Source organism: Phyllostomus discolor, chromosome 3 (assembly GCF_004126475.2).
Source record: "Phyllostomus discolor isolate MPI-MPIP mPhyDis1 chromosome 3, mPhyDis1.pri.v3, whole genome shotgun sequence".
NCBI classification, from domain to species: Eukaryota; Metazoa; Chordata; class Mammalia; order Chiroptera; family Phyllostomidae; genus Phyllostomus; species Phyllostomus discolor.
Genome location: NC_040905.2, coordinates 37,712,671 through 37,730,988, shown reverse-complemented (window position 1 = coordinate 37,730,988; position 18,318 = coordinate 37,712,671). Strand labels below are relative to the sequence as shown.

The following is an 18,318-nucleotide window of genomic DNA, read 5'->3' as shown; positions in this document are numbered from 1 at the left end:
GGTTTTAATATCTTGCTCTTTCTCTTTTCCTGACACCCAATTCAGATGATGGTACATTTGGAGATGCCCCAGAGGCTCCTTAGCCTATCCTCGTGTTTTCTGAATTCTTTTTTCTTCTTGGTGTTCTGACTGAATGCTTTTTTCTTATGTTCCAAATCACTGATTTGATTCTCAGCTTCATCCCCTCCACTGTTGATTTCTTATAAATTTTTCTTTATTTCACTTAGTGTAACCTTCATTTCTCCCTGGGTTTTTTTGATGTTATTAAAGTACCCAATGAGTTCCTGGGGCATCCTGATAATCAGTATTTTGAATTCTGCATCTGATAGATTGGTTATCTCTATTACATTTAGTTCTTTTTCTGGAGTTTTGTTCTGTTATTTCATTTGTGCCATATTTCACTGTCTCCCTGTTTTGGCAGCCTCCCTGTATTTGTTTCTGTGTATTAGGTAGAGCTGCTTTGACTCCCTGTCTTAGTAGTGTGGCCTATCATAGAAAAGCACACCTATAAGTTGGATGGGGTAGAGCCTCAGATAATTGCCACGGAGGGGCAACCCATGTCACCACTCTGTGGCTGTGTGGGTGAGGACTCAGAGAGGGAATAATGCCACTGCCTGGCCTCTGGAATTGTGCCCGGGAGGAAGCTGTCTCCAACACTCACCCTGATGCCAGTCACTTCACCTTCTCCCCATATGCCACTGGTGCCTTTTTCAGCCATTGTCCTGGTGCTGAATCCTAGAGTGAGTGGGTCTGCATATGCTTTAAGTGTTTTGTGGGTCCTCTAAGAGGAGTCTTCTGTGAGCCCCACAGTTTCTTCCATTGCCCCAACCCCCATTTGTTTTCACAGGCAGAAGTTATGCGGACTTAACGTCCTGGTGCAGGAACTCTAGGCTGGGTGGTCTGGTCTGGGGCTGGGATCCCTCACTCATGAGGTATCCCTCCTAATTTTTATCTACCACACATGGGTGTGGGACCACCCATTCTGTGTCTCTGCCCCTCCTACCTATCTGGGTGAACATGGCTTCTTTAAATCCTTGGTTGTCAGACTTCCATACAGCTTGATTCTGATGTTTCTGGGTGGTTGGTTTGTAGTGTAGTTGTAATTTTTCTATAGTTGTGTGAGAAGGCAAGGCATGTTTACCTACACCTCCATCTTGACCAGAAGTCAAATTTAACTAGTTTCTGATTCAGTTAAGTAACAAATCCCATAGAGCCAATGGTTGGGTACTTTTAAAAGTAATGTTAATAGTAGAAATAAGTATAATTACAAAACACTTAAATTGTGCTCACTATGTGCCAGATGTTGTTCTGAACACATAAAAGTCCTTATTGACTCGTAAGACTCTGCATCAACTACAAAGCTTTCTACAGTAAAACTGTACTATAGTACTTATTAAACCCATGCTCAAAATAGGGCATATGGGTCTAGCAGGGTTACTGTTATGTTTTTTAAGTCTCTTCTTCTTGGCCACCAATCCTCTCTGAACACACTGTAAAGCCAAGGTATGTTGAATTTGGGGCAGTATACAAAGGTGAAGGGAAACCACTGTGTCAAGTCAACCATGTGAAAATGGCTTAATTCTGCTTAAGACAAAGTTCATAATGGATCTGGGTTGAGATTTCCATTCTTAGGTCAAGTATAAGGGAACACTGGATTACCAAGAATGGTGCACATTGGTCTCCTCCAAGTTAGGTAGAACAAAGCTAAAAGGGCTTTACCAGAGTAAAGGAAAGTGAAAAGGACATTTCCTACTCTCTTTCTCAACAATGTCTTAAGTATAGACAAAACTTTCCCTAGCAATAACTGACTGGTGTACTGCCAGTGTCTTCATCTTTGGGAATTTTTTTCCATAATTTTATGGAAATGTTTGATGATAAATAGCACATGGCTCTTTACTAGAAAACAGATATTTTGGTACTATTTGAGATCTCACCTATACTAAAGAATGTGGTAGAAGAACAGAGAAAGGAACAGAGAAAATGTGAAGAACTATTTAAATTATCTAGAACAGAGAGCCATTCAGCAAATGAGGGTTGTTTTTTTTAACCAGTTATGGTTTTGTTTCAGTCCCCATTTGTGGATACTGTCAAAAGCAAGCCTGCACTTCTCCGGGTGCATCCTTATACCACAGTAACATTTCTGCCTCTAATAAAACTGCTCATTACAAGTAAGTTCTTAGAAGAAAAAATCTTTAGATATTGTCGAAATAAATCTGTCTTTTTCCTAGTATTTTCCTATATAAATATTGTCTCCTGAACTATTAAACTATTCTGTTAGTACACCCAAGTCCTTACGAAGGAATTCAAGATGCTTCATTTAAGAGACTTGAAGAATAGGGACTCTGAATGGAAAAAACTTAAATAATTTTTACGTTTTAAAAATAAATGAGTTTTAAAAATGGTAGTATTATACAGATTGACAAAAACCCCGAAGGGCCAGTAAATGGCACTATTATATAGAATTCTTAAATACTGCATCAGTTCAAATGTAATCTGGACTAATAAAATCTCTCACAAAACAACTCTACAAAAAATACTGTTTTTAAAATATTTAAGGTATTATATAACTTACGAGTGGTAGTTAATATGTAACAGAAAATTGTTGATTTTCTGTTATTATTTTTCATCAGAATACATGTTCAGGTTGACAAAAAAGAATCTAATGAGATCTCACCCACAGTGGCTTCAAGGGACTAAAAGCCCACTGCTAGCACACTGTCCCGTTCTATGAGTTCACGTAACAAAAGCATGGCTTTGGTAACATTACGCTTCATGATTTTATAGCTTGTACATAAGTTAGACTTCAATAATAGATTTTCTAATGTTAGTAATTTCATTATATGAAGTTCATACTGTGGTTCCTTAGCTAAGTCAGAAACATGTACAGAGCTCATTTGTGAAAAACTGGCAACACAAAATCACGTTGTAAAAGAAGCTGGACAAAACCAGGGTATACATAGAAGCAGCCTCACAGCACAACCTTTTAAATACAACACCATATAGAACTGCTATGAAACAGAAGTTTTACCCAAGTTCAAACTTAATTTGTAATTAGTTTCCTAAGAACCTTTTTTTAATCTTATTTAGTTCATTTACTGTTTGATCTTTAATAAGCAGAAATGATTCTTAAAACATATAGAAAAAATCTACAAACTATTAAAACACTATCCAACTTATTTGTCAATATGAGGGACTTTAGTAAACACAGGTCATCTATAATAATGCCCAAATTATGGCTGCAATAGTGAGTTTATGCTTTAATACCTACCAAGAAGTGGTGACATATTCTGAAATATACGAAGCAGCTCTGGTGTAATACATGGGCTGTTTTCCAAAGTCACTAACCTAGGGGAAAAAAATTAAATCATTTTCTGTAACCATTAAAGTTATTAACAATACAACTTAAATATTTAAAAAACTGTCCCATTTAAAAGAAGAAAAATAGACAATATGAAGTCATAAAATTATCTAAAAATAAATTATAAAATTCATCAAAATTAAAAATCTATTATATAAATCATATATCATTTCTATAAGCATGGCAAAAAGTGTAAGAAAAGTAACTACATTCTAAAATATGTATGCTTATAATAATAAAGCAGAAGTATGATTATGATAAATGGTCTGGAAGAGATAAAAATTATTTCAGTTTTTATCTTCTTGATATAGTCTTAACAAGTGTAATTAATGTGTCCCTTCAAAGAAACACTGGGCTAACTAGTGAAAAAAGTTACGTTAAATTTTTAATATGAGCTTAGTAAAATTTAATAAATATGAACAAGCAAATCTCAATCACAGTAATAACAATCTGAAAAAAATCAATGTATAAAAAATAAATTATATATGGATTGTGGTTTATCATAGAATTATACAGTTAGTTTATCTCCTCACACCACCTCTTCTACCCCCCCCCCACAAAAAAAAAGTTAAAGAAGAAAACCATGATTGTCACAGTATCTTCAAGGAAAGGGAGGGAGGGTCCTATTTGAAATGGAACATTCACTATAAAAACTCTTATCCAATTATAAGTAGGAAGGAACTTCCTTTACCTCATAAACGAGTACCTACCACTCACAGAAAACACACCTACTGACAATACGAATCTATTCTCTGGAAAAACAATAACATGCTGCAAAAAGCATCATCTATTATTCTATCTACATTCACATCTGTTGTGTGTATGTGTGCAGGGCATCTTGGAAGGACTCTAATATGATGAGCCAAGTAAGTTAATAAAAGATACAAAGGTAGGTATGAAAAAGTTAATGTCTTTATTCACCCAAGATATGACTGACAGAAAAGAGAGCAAAAAAGAATTCATAAACAAATTTCCCAAATTACTCTGAGTTCAGCATGATTGCTTAATATATCACTACACTGTAATTGTCTTCCTCTTCTCACCAGAAGTAAGTGACACAGATGGGCATTTTATAAACATGACAAGATATGAAAACACAAAACACAACATTCAAAAATGCTGGCAACACAGGACACTGTAAAGTATTGGTTGCTTACCCCCATAAACCACTGTCTAGCATCACACAAGAATATCCTACCACAAATTTCAAAGTATGGTTTCTAGTGAATATGTATCACTTTCGCACCATCACAGAGTTGAAAAACATTAAGATGAACTGTGCTGAAATGCAGAGCTGGCTGCCTGCCACTTCAAAAGCCAATACTCTAAAGGCAGGTGCTAATATAATAGAAAGTGGTTTATTTAGATGCAGGCCATCTGGAAGCTGGGGGACTCTATCACAAAACCCATCTTCCCAGGAAGATGGGGGACACTTTGAGACAAGAGTCCCTGGGAAGATGGGCCTCTCACATCTTAAAGCCCATCTCCCCATCTCAGTGGAGGCAGAGGTTTTTATAAGGAAGGAAAGGGAAATAGAACAAAGAGATCAAGGGAGGGGGTTGAAAAGCTTTTTGTGTGCAGATGAGCACAGTCCGTTCTGATAAGGACAGCGATGGTCCAGTGTGCATCATTCTGGCTTCACATCATCCTGCCTTTATGTCATCCTGGCTTCCCGGATGAAGGTCAGCAAACCTCCTGGAGCTGGGATGCCTGACAACTGTAGTCTGTATTTTTTGAAATTAGTTCCTAGGATTCTCACACAAACATGCTGTTTATCTATAAGCTATATCTTTGTCAGAGTCAGCATTTACAGAAATAATGTTAAAAGAATTGCAGGGTGGGTTGTAATTCCCCACTATTACACTTACCTACTGTTATAGAACCATTGTTAAGTCACAGATACAAAAACCTAGCATCATGAAGATGGCAATTCTAAGTTGTTATGCAGAATGAATAAAATGTCAATTCAATTACCTATACGGCTTTTCCTGGAAATTAGGCAAGCTGATTCCAAAACTATGTGGAAGGCAAATGAGCAAGAACAAAAAAATTTCTCAAGGAAACAAAAAAACATAGGGGTAGGGGAAGATACTTGCTTTACCAAATATTATGACTTACTATAAAATCACTGTAATGAGTATCATAAACAGAATAGAAAGCACAAGAAATACAACTTTTTGCATATGACAGAAGAGGCTCCAAGGATAAGTAAGAAAAGGTGGACTGTCTACTTAGTATTTGGTGGTGAATCTCTAGCTCATACAAAATATAGAAATTAATTCCAAGACAGGTATGAGAAAGGTAAGACTTCACAAGATATCAAGAGAACATATTCATGGCTTTAGGTTAGAGAAAGATCAAAGAAAAAAAATAAATAAATATGACTACATTAAATTAACAATTATTGTATATCAAAAGATAACCCCCGAAAGCAAATACATATATCACATTATTGAGAAAAGGTCATTTGCAATATATATGAGGAAGGAACCCCCTAAAACCTGAGGTTTAAACATGTAAGAATACACAATGTTTTATAAATAAGTAACAGTTTCGGGGACCCTTTTTGTAATAGACATAATAATATGCAAAGGAGTAATATCCAAAAGGTAAGAAGAGAAAAATGGACAGAACATATGACCAAGCATTTCACAGAATAAGATATAAACACTGGCAATAAACCCTAGTATAAAAAATATAGAAGATATGCAACTTGATTAATACGCAGGAAAACATGAATTTTACCAAAACAAGGTACAATTTTACACCCCACCCCTCCACAATTAGCAGGATCTTTAAGTCTGATATACCGTGTATAGGCAGAGCTGTAGTACAATGAAGACAGGAGTTGTCGGGCTGGTATAATCACTATGTAAAATAATTACTGTCTGGTAACGCTGAATATAAATTCACGTGTATGTCTATGACAAAGCAATTACATTTCTAGGCAGAAGTGTACACACTGCACAAGATCTCATACATTTGTACTTAGAATCATGAACAAGAATGTTCAGTCACATCATCTGAACATCAAACAAAATGCCAAATGAGTAGATGAATCTGTTACATACATTCACACCAATAAATTCATCAATATGGATAAGTCTCAAAACAGGGAGCCAAAACAGCAAGTCAGACATATTTAATACAATTTATATAAAGTTAAAATATAATATTTGGAGATGCATATACATGTCATTTTAAAAACCATCAAAACATAAGAAAGAAAACCAAGTAATGAATAAAGAAAGAAAGAGAGAGAGAAAGAGGGAGGGAGGGAGGGAGGAAGGGAGGAAGGGAGGAAGGAAGGAGCAATATGTTATCCCTGGTATGAAAACAGGGTTCCACAAACATGCCACACCATGGGCTTCACAAAATCCTCACTGTTCCATTTCTTTTATTTTTATTTTTTTTAGGTGTTCTTTATTTTTTTTATTTCTGCCCTTTTGCCTGCCTCCACCCTGCCCTTGTTTCTCCTCCCCTCTAGCCATTACTGCACTATTGTTTGTGTCTATGAGATATGCATATATGTTCTTTGGCAAAAAACAAATTTTCATTTTATGTAATGGAGAGTACTTTGAAGACAACTGAGGTTTAAACATGTAAGAATATACAATGTTTTATAAATAAATACCAGTTTGGGGGGACCCTCTTTGTAACACACATAATAATATGCAAAGGAGTAACATCTAACAGTAATAAGAGAAAAATGGATGGAGCACATGAATAAGTTGTAATTACAGATAATATGAACTCTTTGTTTTCTTATATATGAACTATTTTATAAATTTTAAATGACAAAATCAAAGATGAAGGGGTGACAGGAAAAAACAGCTACCCACAAAATGAAGTTTTTCCCATGCGCATAAGCATTGGTAGCCTTAGATACCTTACCATGACCAACAATTACAAAATTTGATTGAACTTTTAAAAAATAAAACTTCAGAAAAGATAAATTTATCCTGTTCACCTTTAAAATAACCAAGAAACCACAAGGAAAACTATGATCCACTCATGGCACTTCACTGAAAAACAAAAACAAAAACAAAAACAAAAACTGAAGGGCATATTCTCAATTCCAGAAGATATTTAAAGGACCTACTTTGTCAACAGGTCCACATTAAGATTCTGTCTGAAGCCTGTTTCTTCTCTGCCACTGTCATGACCTTAGTACAAAGGCCATCCCGGTTATCATCGCTCTCACTTTTATGTTAGTTTCCAAAGTATAAATCATGCCATTAACATTTTTAAAAATAATCTTAAAAGAATTTAAGCTACTTAAAAATAAAATGACATAATGTATATTTACAGATTAAACATGTAATAACTTGGAAAGGATATGGAAGAGAAGCAAACAAAATGAAAGCACTGAATTCTTTATCATCAAGGAAAGGGAAAGTTACTATTTTGATGAATAATTAGACAAAGCAATATGTACCAACATCTTTCACTAGAGAAATACAAAATTAAATGTCACCCTTACACAAAAATATAAAAAATAGAAAACATAAAGAAAAAGAGAGACATATCAATTCAACAAATAAATGTAAGAATACCAAAATTCTTTTAAATGTAAAGAATACCGAAATTCTTTTTTTAATGTTATATTAAAATACAAAATACAAAATCTGCTCTGTGTAAAAGATATAACTAAATTTCAAACAGCTAAATGTAAAAAAATAAAAAAGGATAGTTAAGTCAAATTTAAGCAAAATAAATAATTTGACAATACCAGATAAACTGAAACACAAAAGAATTAAGAGATAGAAAAATTAACCAATGTATACATAAATCACATACTTCATAAAAATATTTTAAATATTAAATACTATATTAAATCTTTCAACAATATATAAAAGTACCAAAGTTTTATAAAATGAATATTTTATTTTATTTATTTTTTAAAGATTTTATTTATTTATTTTTAGAGAGGGAAGGGAGATAGAGAGAGAGAGAGAAACATCAATGTGAGGTTGCTGGGGGTTATGGCCTGCAACTCAGGCATCTACCCTGGCTGGGAATCAAACCTGGGACACTTTGGTTCCCAGCCTGCACTCCATCCACTGAGCTACGCCAGCCAGGGCAAAAAACGAATATTTTAAACATACAGATCAAAAATGCCAGAAATAAAAAAAAAAGGTCACAGACACAAAGAAAATTGTTGAATGGGATACTTTAATAAATTAGTGTCAAAATGAAAAAGCAAAATAATAAAGTGAACTATTGTGAACTAACAAAATACAAGTTAAAAAACATATATCTGCTAGTCTGCATCTTTAATACCATCATTATTATTTATGTGAATATATTACAAAAATGGAGGCTAGAAGTCATTAAAAACCACGTTAAATTTAGAAACTGTAGAAGTGACATGTTGTATTTACAATGCAATAAATTTAGACCTGAATCATATACTTTAATATCAGCAAAAAGTAAGCAATGTTGGGTCAAAGAAGTTATGTTGCCAAAGTAAAAAACAGAATATTATCTATCAAGAATTAGGAGAAAGAGGCAGTTATACTCCAAGACAGATTCAAAACTTTAAATGTTTTAGCACTTAAGAACAACAAAGGGAATAAACTAATCACCTGTATTACAGTTTTAAGAAAATATACTTAAAACTAACTGTAGGGAATAAAAAAGATCTGATGCAGAAAGAAAGTTAACAAAAGGAGAAAAACACAGAATTCATAAATCTAACATGCAGTTCTTTCTTTTATAAGAAAAATCTCTAACAAATGTATTTTCAAAAAAGATAAAACAAAAATACAACTAAAAAATAAGAGATAAAGCAAACATATATTAGGTTTATTTGCATCTTAACAGACTCAATGCCAAAATTAAGACATTAAAAAACAAAACCAAAATAAATATGTATAAACTAACAACTAAGAAACAACTTGAGAATGTTATAAAAATTGTGATTAACTTCCCAGACCTGCCAAGGACCCATTCCAGTTATATTATTACTGAATTTTCAAATGATCCAAAGAATATTACCATATTACTGAGAACATTCCAGTATGAAGAACAAATTTTTAAAAACTGGTAAATTGTTAAAATAAATATAACCTCAATATAAAATCAGATAGTATGAAAAAAGTGTTGATTAGAGATATAACTCATTTATAGAGGGAAAAAAAACTAACTGAATGAAGCATTAGAAGAGTATTACAATATAGCAAGGTGTCAAACTCATTTTCATCGGGGGCCACCCATCGGCCCTGTGGTTGCCTTCAAAGGGCGGAATGTAATTTTAGGGCTGTGTAAATGTAACTACTCCTTAACTGTTAAGTGAGAGCTCCGCACTGCCACCAGTAGAAACAAGGTGGAGGGCCAGATGTGGCCCATGGGCCTTGTGTTTGTCACCTGTGCAATATAGTAAAGTATAATTCACCCTAGCGAGTATAGTTCACTTCAAGATGTCAAAGTTTTTAAAAATAAATAAATAAATAAATAATCAGAGTAATGTGATCTCCTGAGGAAGATGGCAAAAAAGCCAACAAATTAGTTTTTTTAATGATGAAGAACATATTACATATAATGGTACATAGCTGATGCTGGTCGTTTACCAGTATTCATGATCCCATTCTATTTCTTTAAAAAAAATTGTTCATGAAATTCTTTTATTTAAATTCTTTTAAAAACTATTTTATGTAATTACACACTTCTATTAGAAAATGAAAAGTTATTGAACTAAATCTTAGAATGTAGGTTAAATGGCAAAAAAAACCCCTAAAGCAAGTAGAAACAGGAGATAAATATAAGGACAGAAATTAATAACTAGGAAACAAACATGCAACAAAGAGAATCTAAGCCAAAGGCTGGTTTTTTGAGAATACTTACAACGTTGACAAACCTCTGGCAAGATGGCTCAAGGCAGTGGGGAGGCGGGGTGAAGGGGAAGGGCAGGGTAGTGGGGAGAGCATTTAAAAAAATCACTGTCCTGATTGATGTGGGTCAGTTTGTTGGTTGTGCTGTGTCCCACAAAGTGAAATTCCTGGTCAGGGCGCAAACCTGGGTCGCTGATCAGGTCCCCAGCTGGGGCACACATGAGATCAATGTTTCTCTCTCACACTGAGGTTTCTTTCCCTTTCTCCCACCTTTCCCCCTCTCTAAAAATGAATGAACAAAATCTTTTAAAAAACAAAATAATTTAAAAAAATCAGTAAGTCTGAAGTTTCATTTCATATACCTGACCACAAACATCAGCTGGTACTGGTTATCCCTAGCAACTTCCAATTCCCATTCTCCAATATAAAGATGTTATTATACCTTTGCTCCCCACAAACCTCTCACTATCATTATACGCTCCCGCTCTATCCCATGATACTCAGCTGATGACTACTTTTGTTGAGAAAAATAGAAGCTAACAGATAGAACACCTACCTATCTCATTCCACTACAATACAGAGTCCATCTTCCTGCCTTCGGTTAAAACAGATGAAGTATTCCTGCTGCTATTTAAAAAAAATCAACCCTCTACTTGTGCTGAATCCCATCCCTTCTTGCCTTCTTCAATTATCTCTGTTGGAGCCTCATCAATCCTTCTGGACCTTGCATTCCCCCTACCAGCCAGCTGCTGCCAAATTTCTACATTCCCCATCACAGTACAAGTTCTTAAACAGGTTGTTAGTGCTCGCAGTCTGTACTTCTTAGCTCCAATTTGTGCTTCAGTTTCCTCCAATTTTATCTTTTGTTCTAATTACTCCACTGAAATCCCTCCTAACATCTCCATGTGGCCCAATTCACTGTTATCTGCTCCTACTAGGACAATCAGCGTGGCTGATGTAGATGACCGCTCCCACTTTTAGGAAATAGTATCCTCTCGGCTTGGTATTCCTCCTATATCAGTAGACAGCTCTTCTCTGTCATCTTTGATGACTCCTCGTTCGACCCCTAAATGTTATAAATTCTTTAGAATTTTGCCCTGAGCTGAATGTTCTCTATCTGCACTTCACTTCCTAAGCAATCTCATTGATTCTCAGGCTTTAAATATTACATACAAAATACTAACCACTTTACAAACATTACCTCAGCCTCACAACACCCATGTGAAGTAGGAATTTTTCCTTATTGTACAGATAAAGAAACTGAGGCTCACAGAAGATGATTACAAGCCTAGTATAGTGGTATAATTGGGGGTTAACACCTATATCTGATTCCAAACAAGTTCTAATCCATATACCATGCATACACATGTATACATATGTATACACATATACATAAACACATATATACATATATACTGATGCTTTAAAGAATTTTAGCTATTTTAATAAATTTGGTAAATTTAAAAAAATGTATTATAATCTGTTTACATGTAAATAAAGGCTAGGAAAAAAGAAATTGCCATTAACAGGGCAATTCACTTTTATTATTTACTATTCATAATAATAAAAGTGAATAGTAAATCTATAAATCTTTTTTTTAATCTATAAAAAGTTTACACACCTTTACTAAAACCACATTAATGTACTAAGTGTGCAATACTGTAAGTATCTTAGTTGGTCTCTTTACTAAAACTAATATTTTACATTTTTCTACCCATCAGTATAATTTGGTATCTACATGTTTACATGCCAGATACTGTTTTAATTTGTAATCTAGATTAGGAGCTGGAAAACTACAGCTCATGGACCAAATTAAACTCATATCCTATTTCTGTAAATGGTGTTTGATTGGAGCAAAGCCATATCATATACATGTTTACATATTATTCATGACAACTGTTGGTCTAAAACAGCACTAGAGAACAGTTGGGACAGAAAGCTGCATAGCCTGCAAAGCCTAAAATATTTACCATCTACTCCTTTAAAAATAAAATTGCCAACCTCTGATATAGAGTAATCAATTCTGTGCAAATGAAAATATATGAATATAAATGTGTCCAACACACGCCAATTTATAATCAGATGATCCAGAGGTCATTTAACTTAAAGCAATAAAATATAGAAAATAAGAGAAACACAAATTACAAGTAAATAGCTACCTAGTTATGCTTTAAATTAATACATCTAGTATTCTATACAGATAATGAACTTACAATTTGCATCAAAGATAATTTCTAAGGATCAAAAAACTGTTCAATCCTAGACAGCTAAGCAAAACTAAGAAAATAAGGGGAGGAGAGAAGAAGAAAAACAGGGAGGTCCTAAGTATTAATTTTTTCTATGGTTATTAATTCTATATGATTAATTTGTGATTTGCTTTTTTCATTCCAATATCAGTTTATACGTTGGAATTTTTAAACATTCCCTGTATTATAAGCTATATTTTAAATAGAGATTGCTGCCATTAGCACAGTAAGCTTAATAAAGCAAAATGATTTTCTAGCACAGTTCCTTACTGTTTGTGACACTGAGCTGCCAGAAGAAAAGGTTTTTGTGGTGTGTTTTTTTTTAACCTCTTAACACTACATATTACTCAGTTAGTAAAATAATAACTCAAGTGTTTGCTTTGGCAGCACAAATACTAAAACTGGAACGATACAGAGAAGATAAGCATGGCCCCTGAGCAAGAATGATACCCAAATTCATGAAGTGTTCCATATTTTTAAGCATTGAGGAAAAAAAATAATAGTAACTCAAGATCAAGTAGCACTAATATTTGGGGCTAAGGCATAACCTCAGTAATAGTAAGGTAGTAAGTGGTTGAAAATAACTCAACGATCCCCACAAAGTCTCATTTAACACATTGGGAATTTTAAGTAAATTTTTAATTTTGAAAATTTATCAATATCCAAATTTTACACTCCAAATTCCATAGATGAAATGCAGCTGAGTTCTTACTGAAACTTCCATTTTAACTCTGACTATTATAAGCCTACACTGAGTGACAGCTACCAAGAAAAGATGGAGCTATTATTTTACCCACTTTGGGGAAACTGGTTTTATGTTTTTGTTTTTCAGTGCTGAGTTTGTAAGCCCTAGGACATGTCCTTTGCTTTACTGGCATGAGAGTAAGGAAGGCCAGGAAAAAAAATGAGAGTCATGGTATCAAGTTTTTCTTCTTACCATAATTCTAAACCATCTTCCAGAAGATAAACATGTGGAGGCTGGGAAACATCTGTACTCAGTTGAATAACTGGGAGCAGGAAAGGGTACAGGTTCTTGCTGTCTGCTCCTAATCCCTATGGGAAGTATAAATAAAACTTAATGTAAGACACTCTAAGGTCCCATCCCCCACCAAAAAAAATTCACCTATCATATATGAAAGCCCTAAATATAACTTACAAAAAATAAATCAGATTTTAAAGCTTAGCCCTAATTAGAAGCATTACTAAAACAAAGTTCTGTTTACAATTAGAAAGCAGTAGCAAAAAAATACTATTCAATTGCCTAATGGTAGTAAAACCATATATATCAAGGCTACCCACATCTGTTTGTTTAAAGAGATTCCATTACAGTATTTTCCCATTTCTGACTAATGAAGAAGTGTTAACACTGAAATACTAACTCCTATAAATTATGTCACCTAAATAACTAATCTAAAATGAACCTAACCTAAATGTTCACCAATAAGATAATTAAATTATGGTACATTAATATTCTAGAATACCAAATAGCTATCGAAAAGGATTAGACATGGAACGAAAACAATTTCAAACTAATTATCAACTGGATTAAAAAGGTACAGAAGTGTGTATAACAAATGTAAATGCCAAAAAAACTTTAAATAGCTACATTTCTAAATATGCAGATATGTTAACACAAGATAAATATGGAAAGGGGAAAAGAATGTTGGAAGAGGATAAAGGAGTTTATTTATTACTTTTCTGTAAGCTTTTTAAAAAAATGTACACATTAGTTTAGTGAAGATATTTTATTAATATTTTTAAAGAGCAAAAAACACAAAGAGGAATAGAGGGTATTTTACCTGAAATTCTAGTTTGCCTAACTGCTGTCTTGTGAAGGATGACTACATACATGTATCACACTAAATCTCATTCTGAAAGAAAACTAAAAGGATGGAAAATCCATTTCTAATCCATAATGATCTCTACAATCTGACAAACATAGAAATGAAATAAAAAAAACTATCAAACACCTTGCTTAGGAAATAATCAAATGTCAACAGAGTGTAACAAATTACAGTGCAACAATATATATGTATTCCCCCTTTTTTGAATTAAAGAGACATCTTTACTTTTAAAAATATGTATTCCCCTTTTGATGACATATTTATACTAAGTTCAACCTTTATCAGAACACAGACACTTCAGTGGAAATACATAAAGCTTATCCTTAAATATTAAGTATAAGTTTGGCCCTTTTTATAACTAAAAATAAGGTGAAAGACCCTAATTAAAGATTTTTTCCAAAGAAGAGGATTATAAAAATTTCACATTTAGTAAAGTAGCAGTATATTGGGTCTTAAAATTCAGTTAAAAATTTTACTGTCTATAGCTCAATATTTGACTGAAGAAAAAAACATTAAGACGGGCTAATCAAGTTCATATTGATTGTGAAGGAGGCTTAAAATTCCCTAAGAAAATCAGAACCTATTTACTTAGTGCAAGTCCCAGCAGCGCAACGTCCTAGTATCAGCAGAACTAAGGACAGCACAGCTAAACACTGAGGACTCTCACTGTCCAATCCTGAGGAGATTCGCCTTTATAATCTGGTGGCCTGAAAAACATGCACAATCCCAGATATGCAGCTTTAAGTTAATTTGAACATTCTTTTGGCTCATGGTTGTAACTATAAGACATTGCCTACAATACTGTGAGGGCTCAAAAATAAATTTATCAGCTATTTATAAAATTATCAGAAATGCTTAAAGGAGGAAAATCATATTGTACTATAATTACCTAAGATGTAAGGGGAAATTAGGTGAAGGGCACAAGGGAGTCTCTCTGTACTATTTTTGCCACTGCCTATGAATCTCTATTTTTTTTAAGTGAAGAGGGAAAAAAGAATAACACCCTAGAAAAACTGGCATTTCTCAGGGCACTGCCTTCAGATCTCTTCTCATGTCTCATGTATAACAGGTCCTTGAATAACTTTGTTTCATTATAACATTGATGGGATGCTGTAGGAACTTAACTCTTATTTACATCAATTAGCTTAGGACTTACTACACATGCTGATAATGGCCAAACCTATCTCCAACCCAAATCTCTGAACTCTCTGAATGACTGTAGGACAGGGGTATCAAACTCATTTCCACCGGGGAGGGGAGGGGGCCCCATCAGCCTTGAAGTTGCCTTCAAAGGGCCAAAATAATTTTAAGACTGTATAAATGTAACTACTCCTTAACTGTTAAGGAATTGAAATGAACATTCAGCCCTTGAAGTCAACTGCGAGGCTAATGTGGCCCCTAGGTTAAAATGAGTCTGACACTCCTGCTACAGGATATCATCACCCAGAAGGCATCTCAAGCTCTTAAGTCTTCCACTAAACCAATCCATTGTCTTCTTTAAAAAAGAGTTCCTTTTCTGTATTTCCTAATTTATGCGAGATGAACCAATGCTTCCCTAGTAATAAATTATATTGCAACCACCTCGTGGTTCCTCTTCCTCAACTCACATCTAAATAACTCCGAATTCTCATTCTCTCTCTCTCTCTCTCTCTAATAATTTTCAAATCGTGTCCTTTCTCCCCAAGGCTTTACTTCAGGTTATCATTTCTTTCATGGATAATACAAAGGGTTCCCAACTACTTTCCCTGACCTTAGTTTTACCTCATTCTGAGCCAGTGACCCCACTGGTACCCTGATTACCTTTCTAAAATAAAAATGGTAACACTCCTTTCTCTCAGCATCAAGATAGGTTCTTTACAACTACCTGACCAGGCCACCACACCCAAGCTCTATATTCTAAGTTCCAGCTCTGCCAACAGCTCAGCATTAGAAATAACTATGTTACTACCTGGAGAAAGTTGGTAAATTTAACCTATGCACTCATGGGTTCTCAGCGAAGATCCCCTAATAGAATACAGAAGTATCTGTTTTTAAAGACCTGTAACTGTTAAGTACAAAGACAGCATAAAAAGATAAAAGCATCACATTTTTGAAAGCTGGAAAGAAAGACAAGTGGTCTGACTTAGCAGACTCAGAAAACCAAAACTCAAGGCCAGGAGTGAAAAAAGGACAAGCAGCCTAATTTACATTACAGAAACCCCAAAAGGCTCAGAAATTGACAGCACCAGATACTGGTGCTACCAATTGATATTTTGGCAAGGGGAAGGTTGTAAGGGAGGTGTTAAAAATAAGACACCCTCCAGAGGTGTCTTATCAGCCTTTGTATAGCCGCACAAATAAAAACACGAAATAGTGACTTAAAGTACAATATAACTATGCTGGGAGAATGAGAAAATAGAAGTCACATAGAGGGGAATGAAATAACTAAATTTTCATCCTCTATAAGGGAAGTCAAGAGAGAATGCCTACGAATTTTAAATAAAGAATGAATATAAGTATGTTACTTAGAGCTAGAGAGAGAGAAAGCCTGAGGAACTGGGTTATACGTGTTGAAAGCGGGTTCCCTTCCAACAAACAGGAAATGGAGATACTGCTACTTTTCATATAAAGTCTTCAAGAACTGACTCCTTAACCTAATATGAAAAGCTGATCAATACACAAACCTAAAAAGAAGAAACAAAAAGCGCCACATTCTTTCACACTGATGGGGCTTTACACATGCTGGACAATTTGTTTTAGAATATCCTTACCACTCTCACCCTGCACCACCACCTCCTTAACACCTCTTCTTTAACATTATTTCACACCAACACTATTTGGTAACAGCCTCCTCTAAAGTCCCTCCTCCTCAATTCCCACCACAGGCCCACAAAACACCATGTTTTTACTGCTAAAAGAGCACTTAACTCTTTAATCTGCACCTAGACAACCACATTCACAAAGAGCTTGTCCTATTCACTTCTGTGTCCTAGTGCCTAGTACCATGTATTGCATATTGCAGGTGTTTAAAAATGTTTACTGTATGAATAAATGCCTACTTCCACTAAAGCCAACTACTGCAAACTAGAAAATTTATTTTCAGTCATTATTACACTCCCCCATCAGAAACCAGAGTCTGGGTTCCCAGAATTTAAAACAAAACAAAAACATACAAATATTTATATTAATATCTGCCTGTTAAATTTTAAGTCATAAGATGGCAGTGTTTTCCATGAAAAGAAACTTACCCAGTAACCCTTAGTATAATCTTCTCAAAAGACTGAAAAACCTATTTAAATTACAGTCTCAATTTTATTATTAAATGTTATATGCTTTTTCCCAAGAAGGGCAGTGACTGCTTGGCTGGAACCCTGCACCCCTGGCCTACACAGGGCACTTAAGTGTCATGTAAAGGAAAAGCCCTGCACACTCCCAACATTCCATGCAGGTTACTCTGGCTCCCTAGGATTTCCTGAGGCAACACAGCCTGGAAAGACAGGGAAGCTGAGTTTTTTCCCCACACTTTCCTCCTAAAGTTCTCAAACTGAGTCTAAAAATACATAATGCAAAAGATGGGGTGGGGGGGGTCATTCTTTACTCTGTTACTTGCAAGAGCAATCTCCGGCTAGTCACTAAACCACCTCTTAGCATTCATACCCTTACAAATAAAAGAAATATAATCTTTCAGGATAATCACAAGAATTAAAGGTTAGACCAGAAGAGATGCTAGGCCAGACACTACACTTAAAAAAAACTGTATTGCTATTAATGTATCTAAAACTGCTTTAGACAAAAATTTGTAACTATAAACCTCATCATAAATATTTACTGAAAGAATGAGTTCATGCTTCAAAAGTGTTAGGGTACCTGAAAAAGGTTTTCCTAGGCTAATAATAGAAAAGGTTTTCTAAAAACATACTAGACCACTTTAGAGCAACAATTCTTAATTTAGAGAAAGAGATCTCCCACTGGAAAATATATCAACTCTGCGAGCAAGGGCAGTAAAAATCACTGCAGCATCCCTAAACCAGAAATAGTCAAGCATTAGGTACTTCTCT

General features: G+C 34.5%; 1 protein-coding gene and 1 non-coding gene across 4 annotated transcripts in view; one reads left to right on the top strand and one right to left on the bottom strand.

Moving 5' to 3' along the window:
* IPO11 (importin 11) overlaps window positions 1-18,318 on the bottom strand; it is a 184,072-nt gene that overhangs the window by 83,827 nt on the left and 81,927 nt on the right. For all 3 annotated transcript variants that reach the window (XM_028508702.2, XM_036020322.1, XM_036020323.1), the window contains exons 21-22: window positions 13,375-13,490; window positions 3,269-3,345 (exon numbers count right to left, since the gene is read on the bottom strand). In XM_028508702.2, the coding sequence (XP_028364503.1) occupies window positions 3,269-3,345; window positions 13,375-13,490 (193 nt within the window). The remainder of the gene's footprint in view (window positions 1-3,268; window positions 3,346-13,374; window positions 13,491-18,318) is intronic.
* On the top strand, window positions 12,809-12,915 carry LOC114513760. The gene has a single exon (XR_003685868.1). It is a non-coding gene; the product is annotated as a U6 spliceosomal RNA (small nuclear RNA).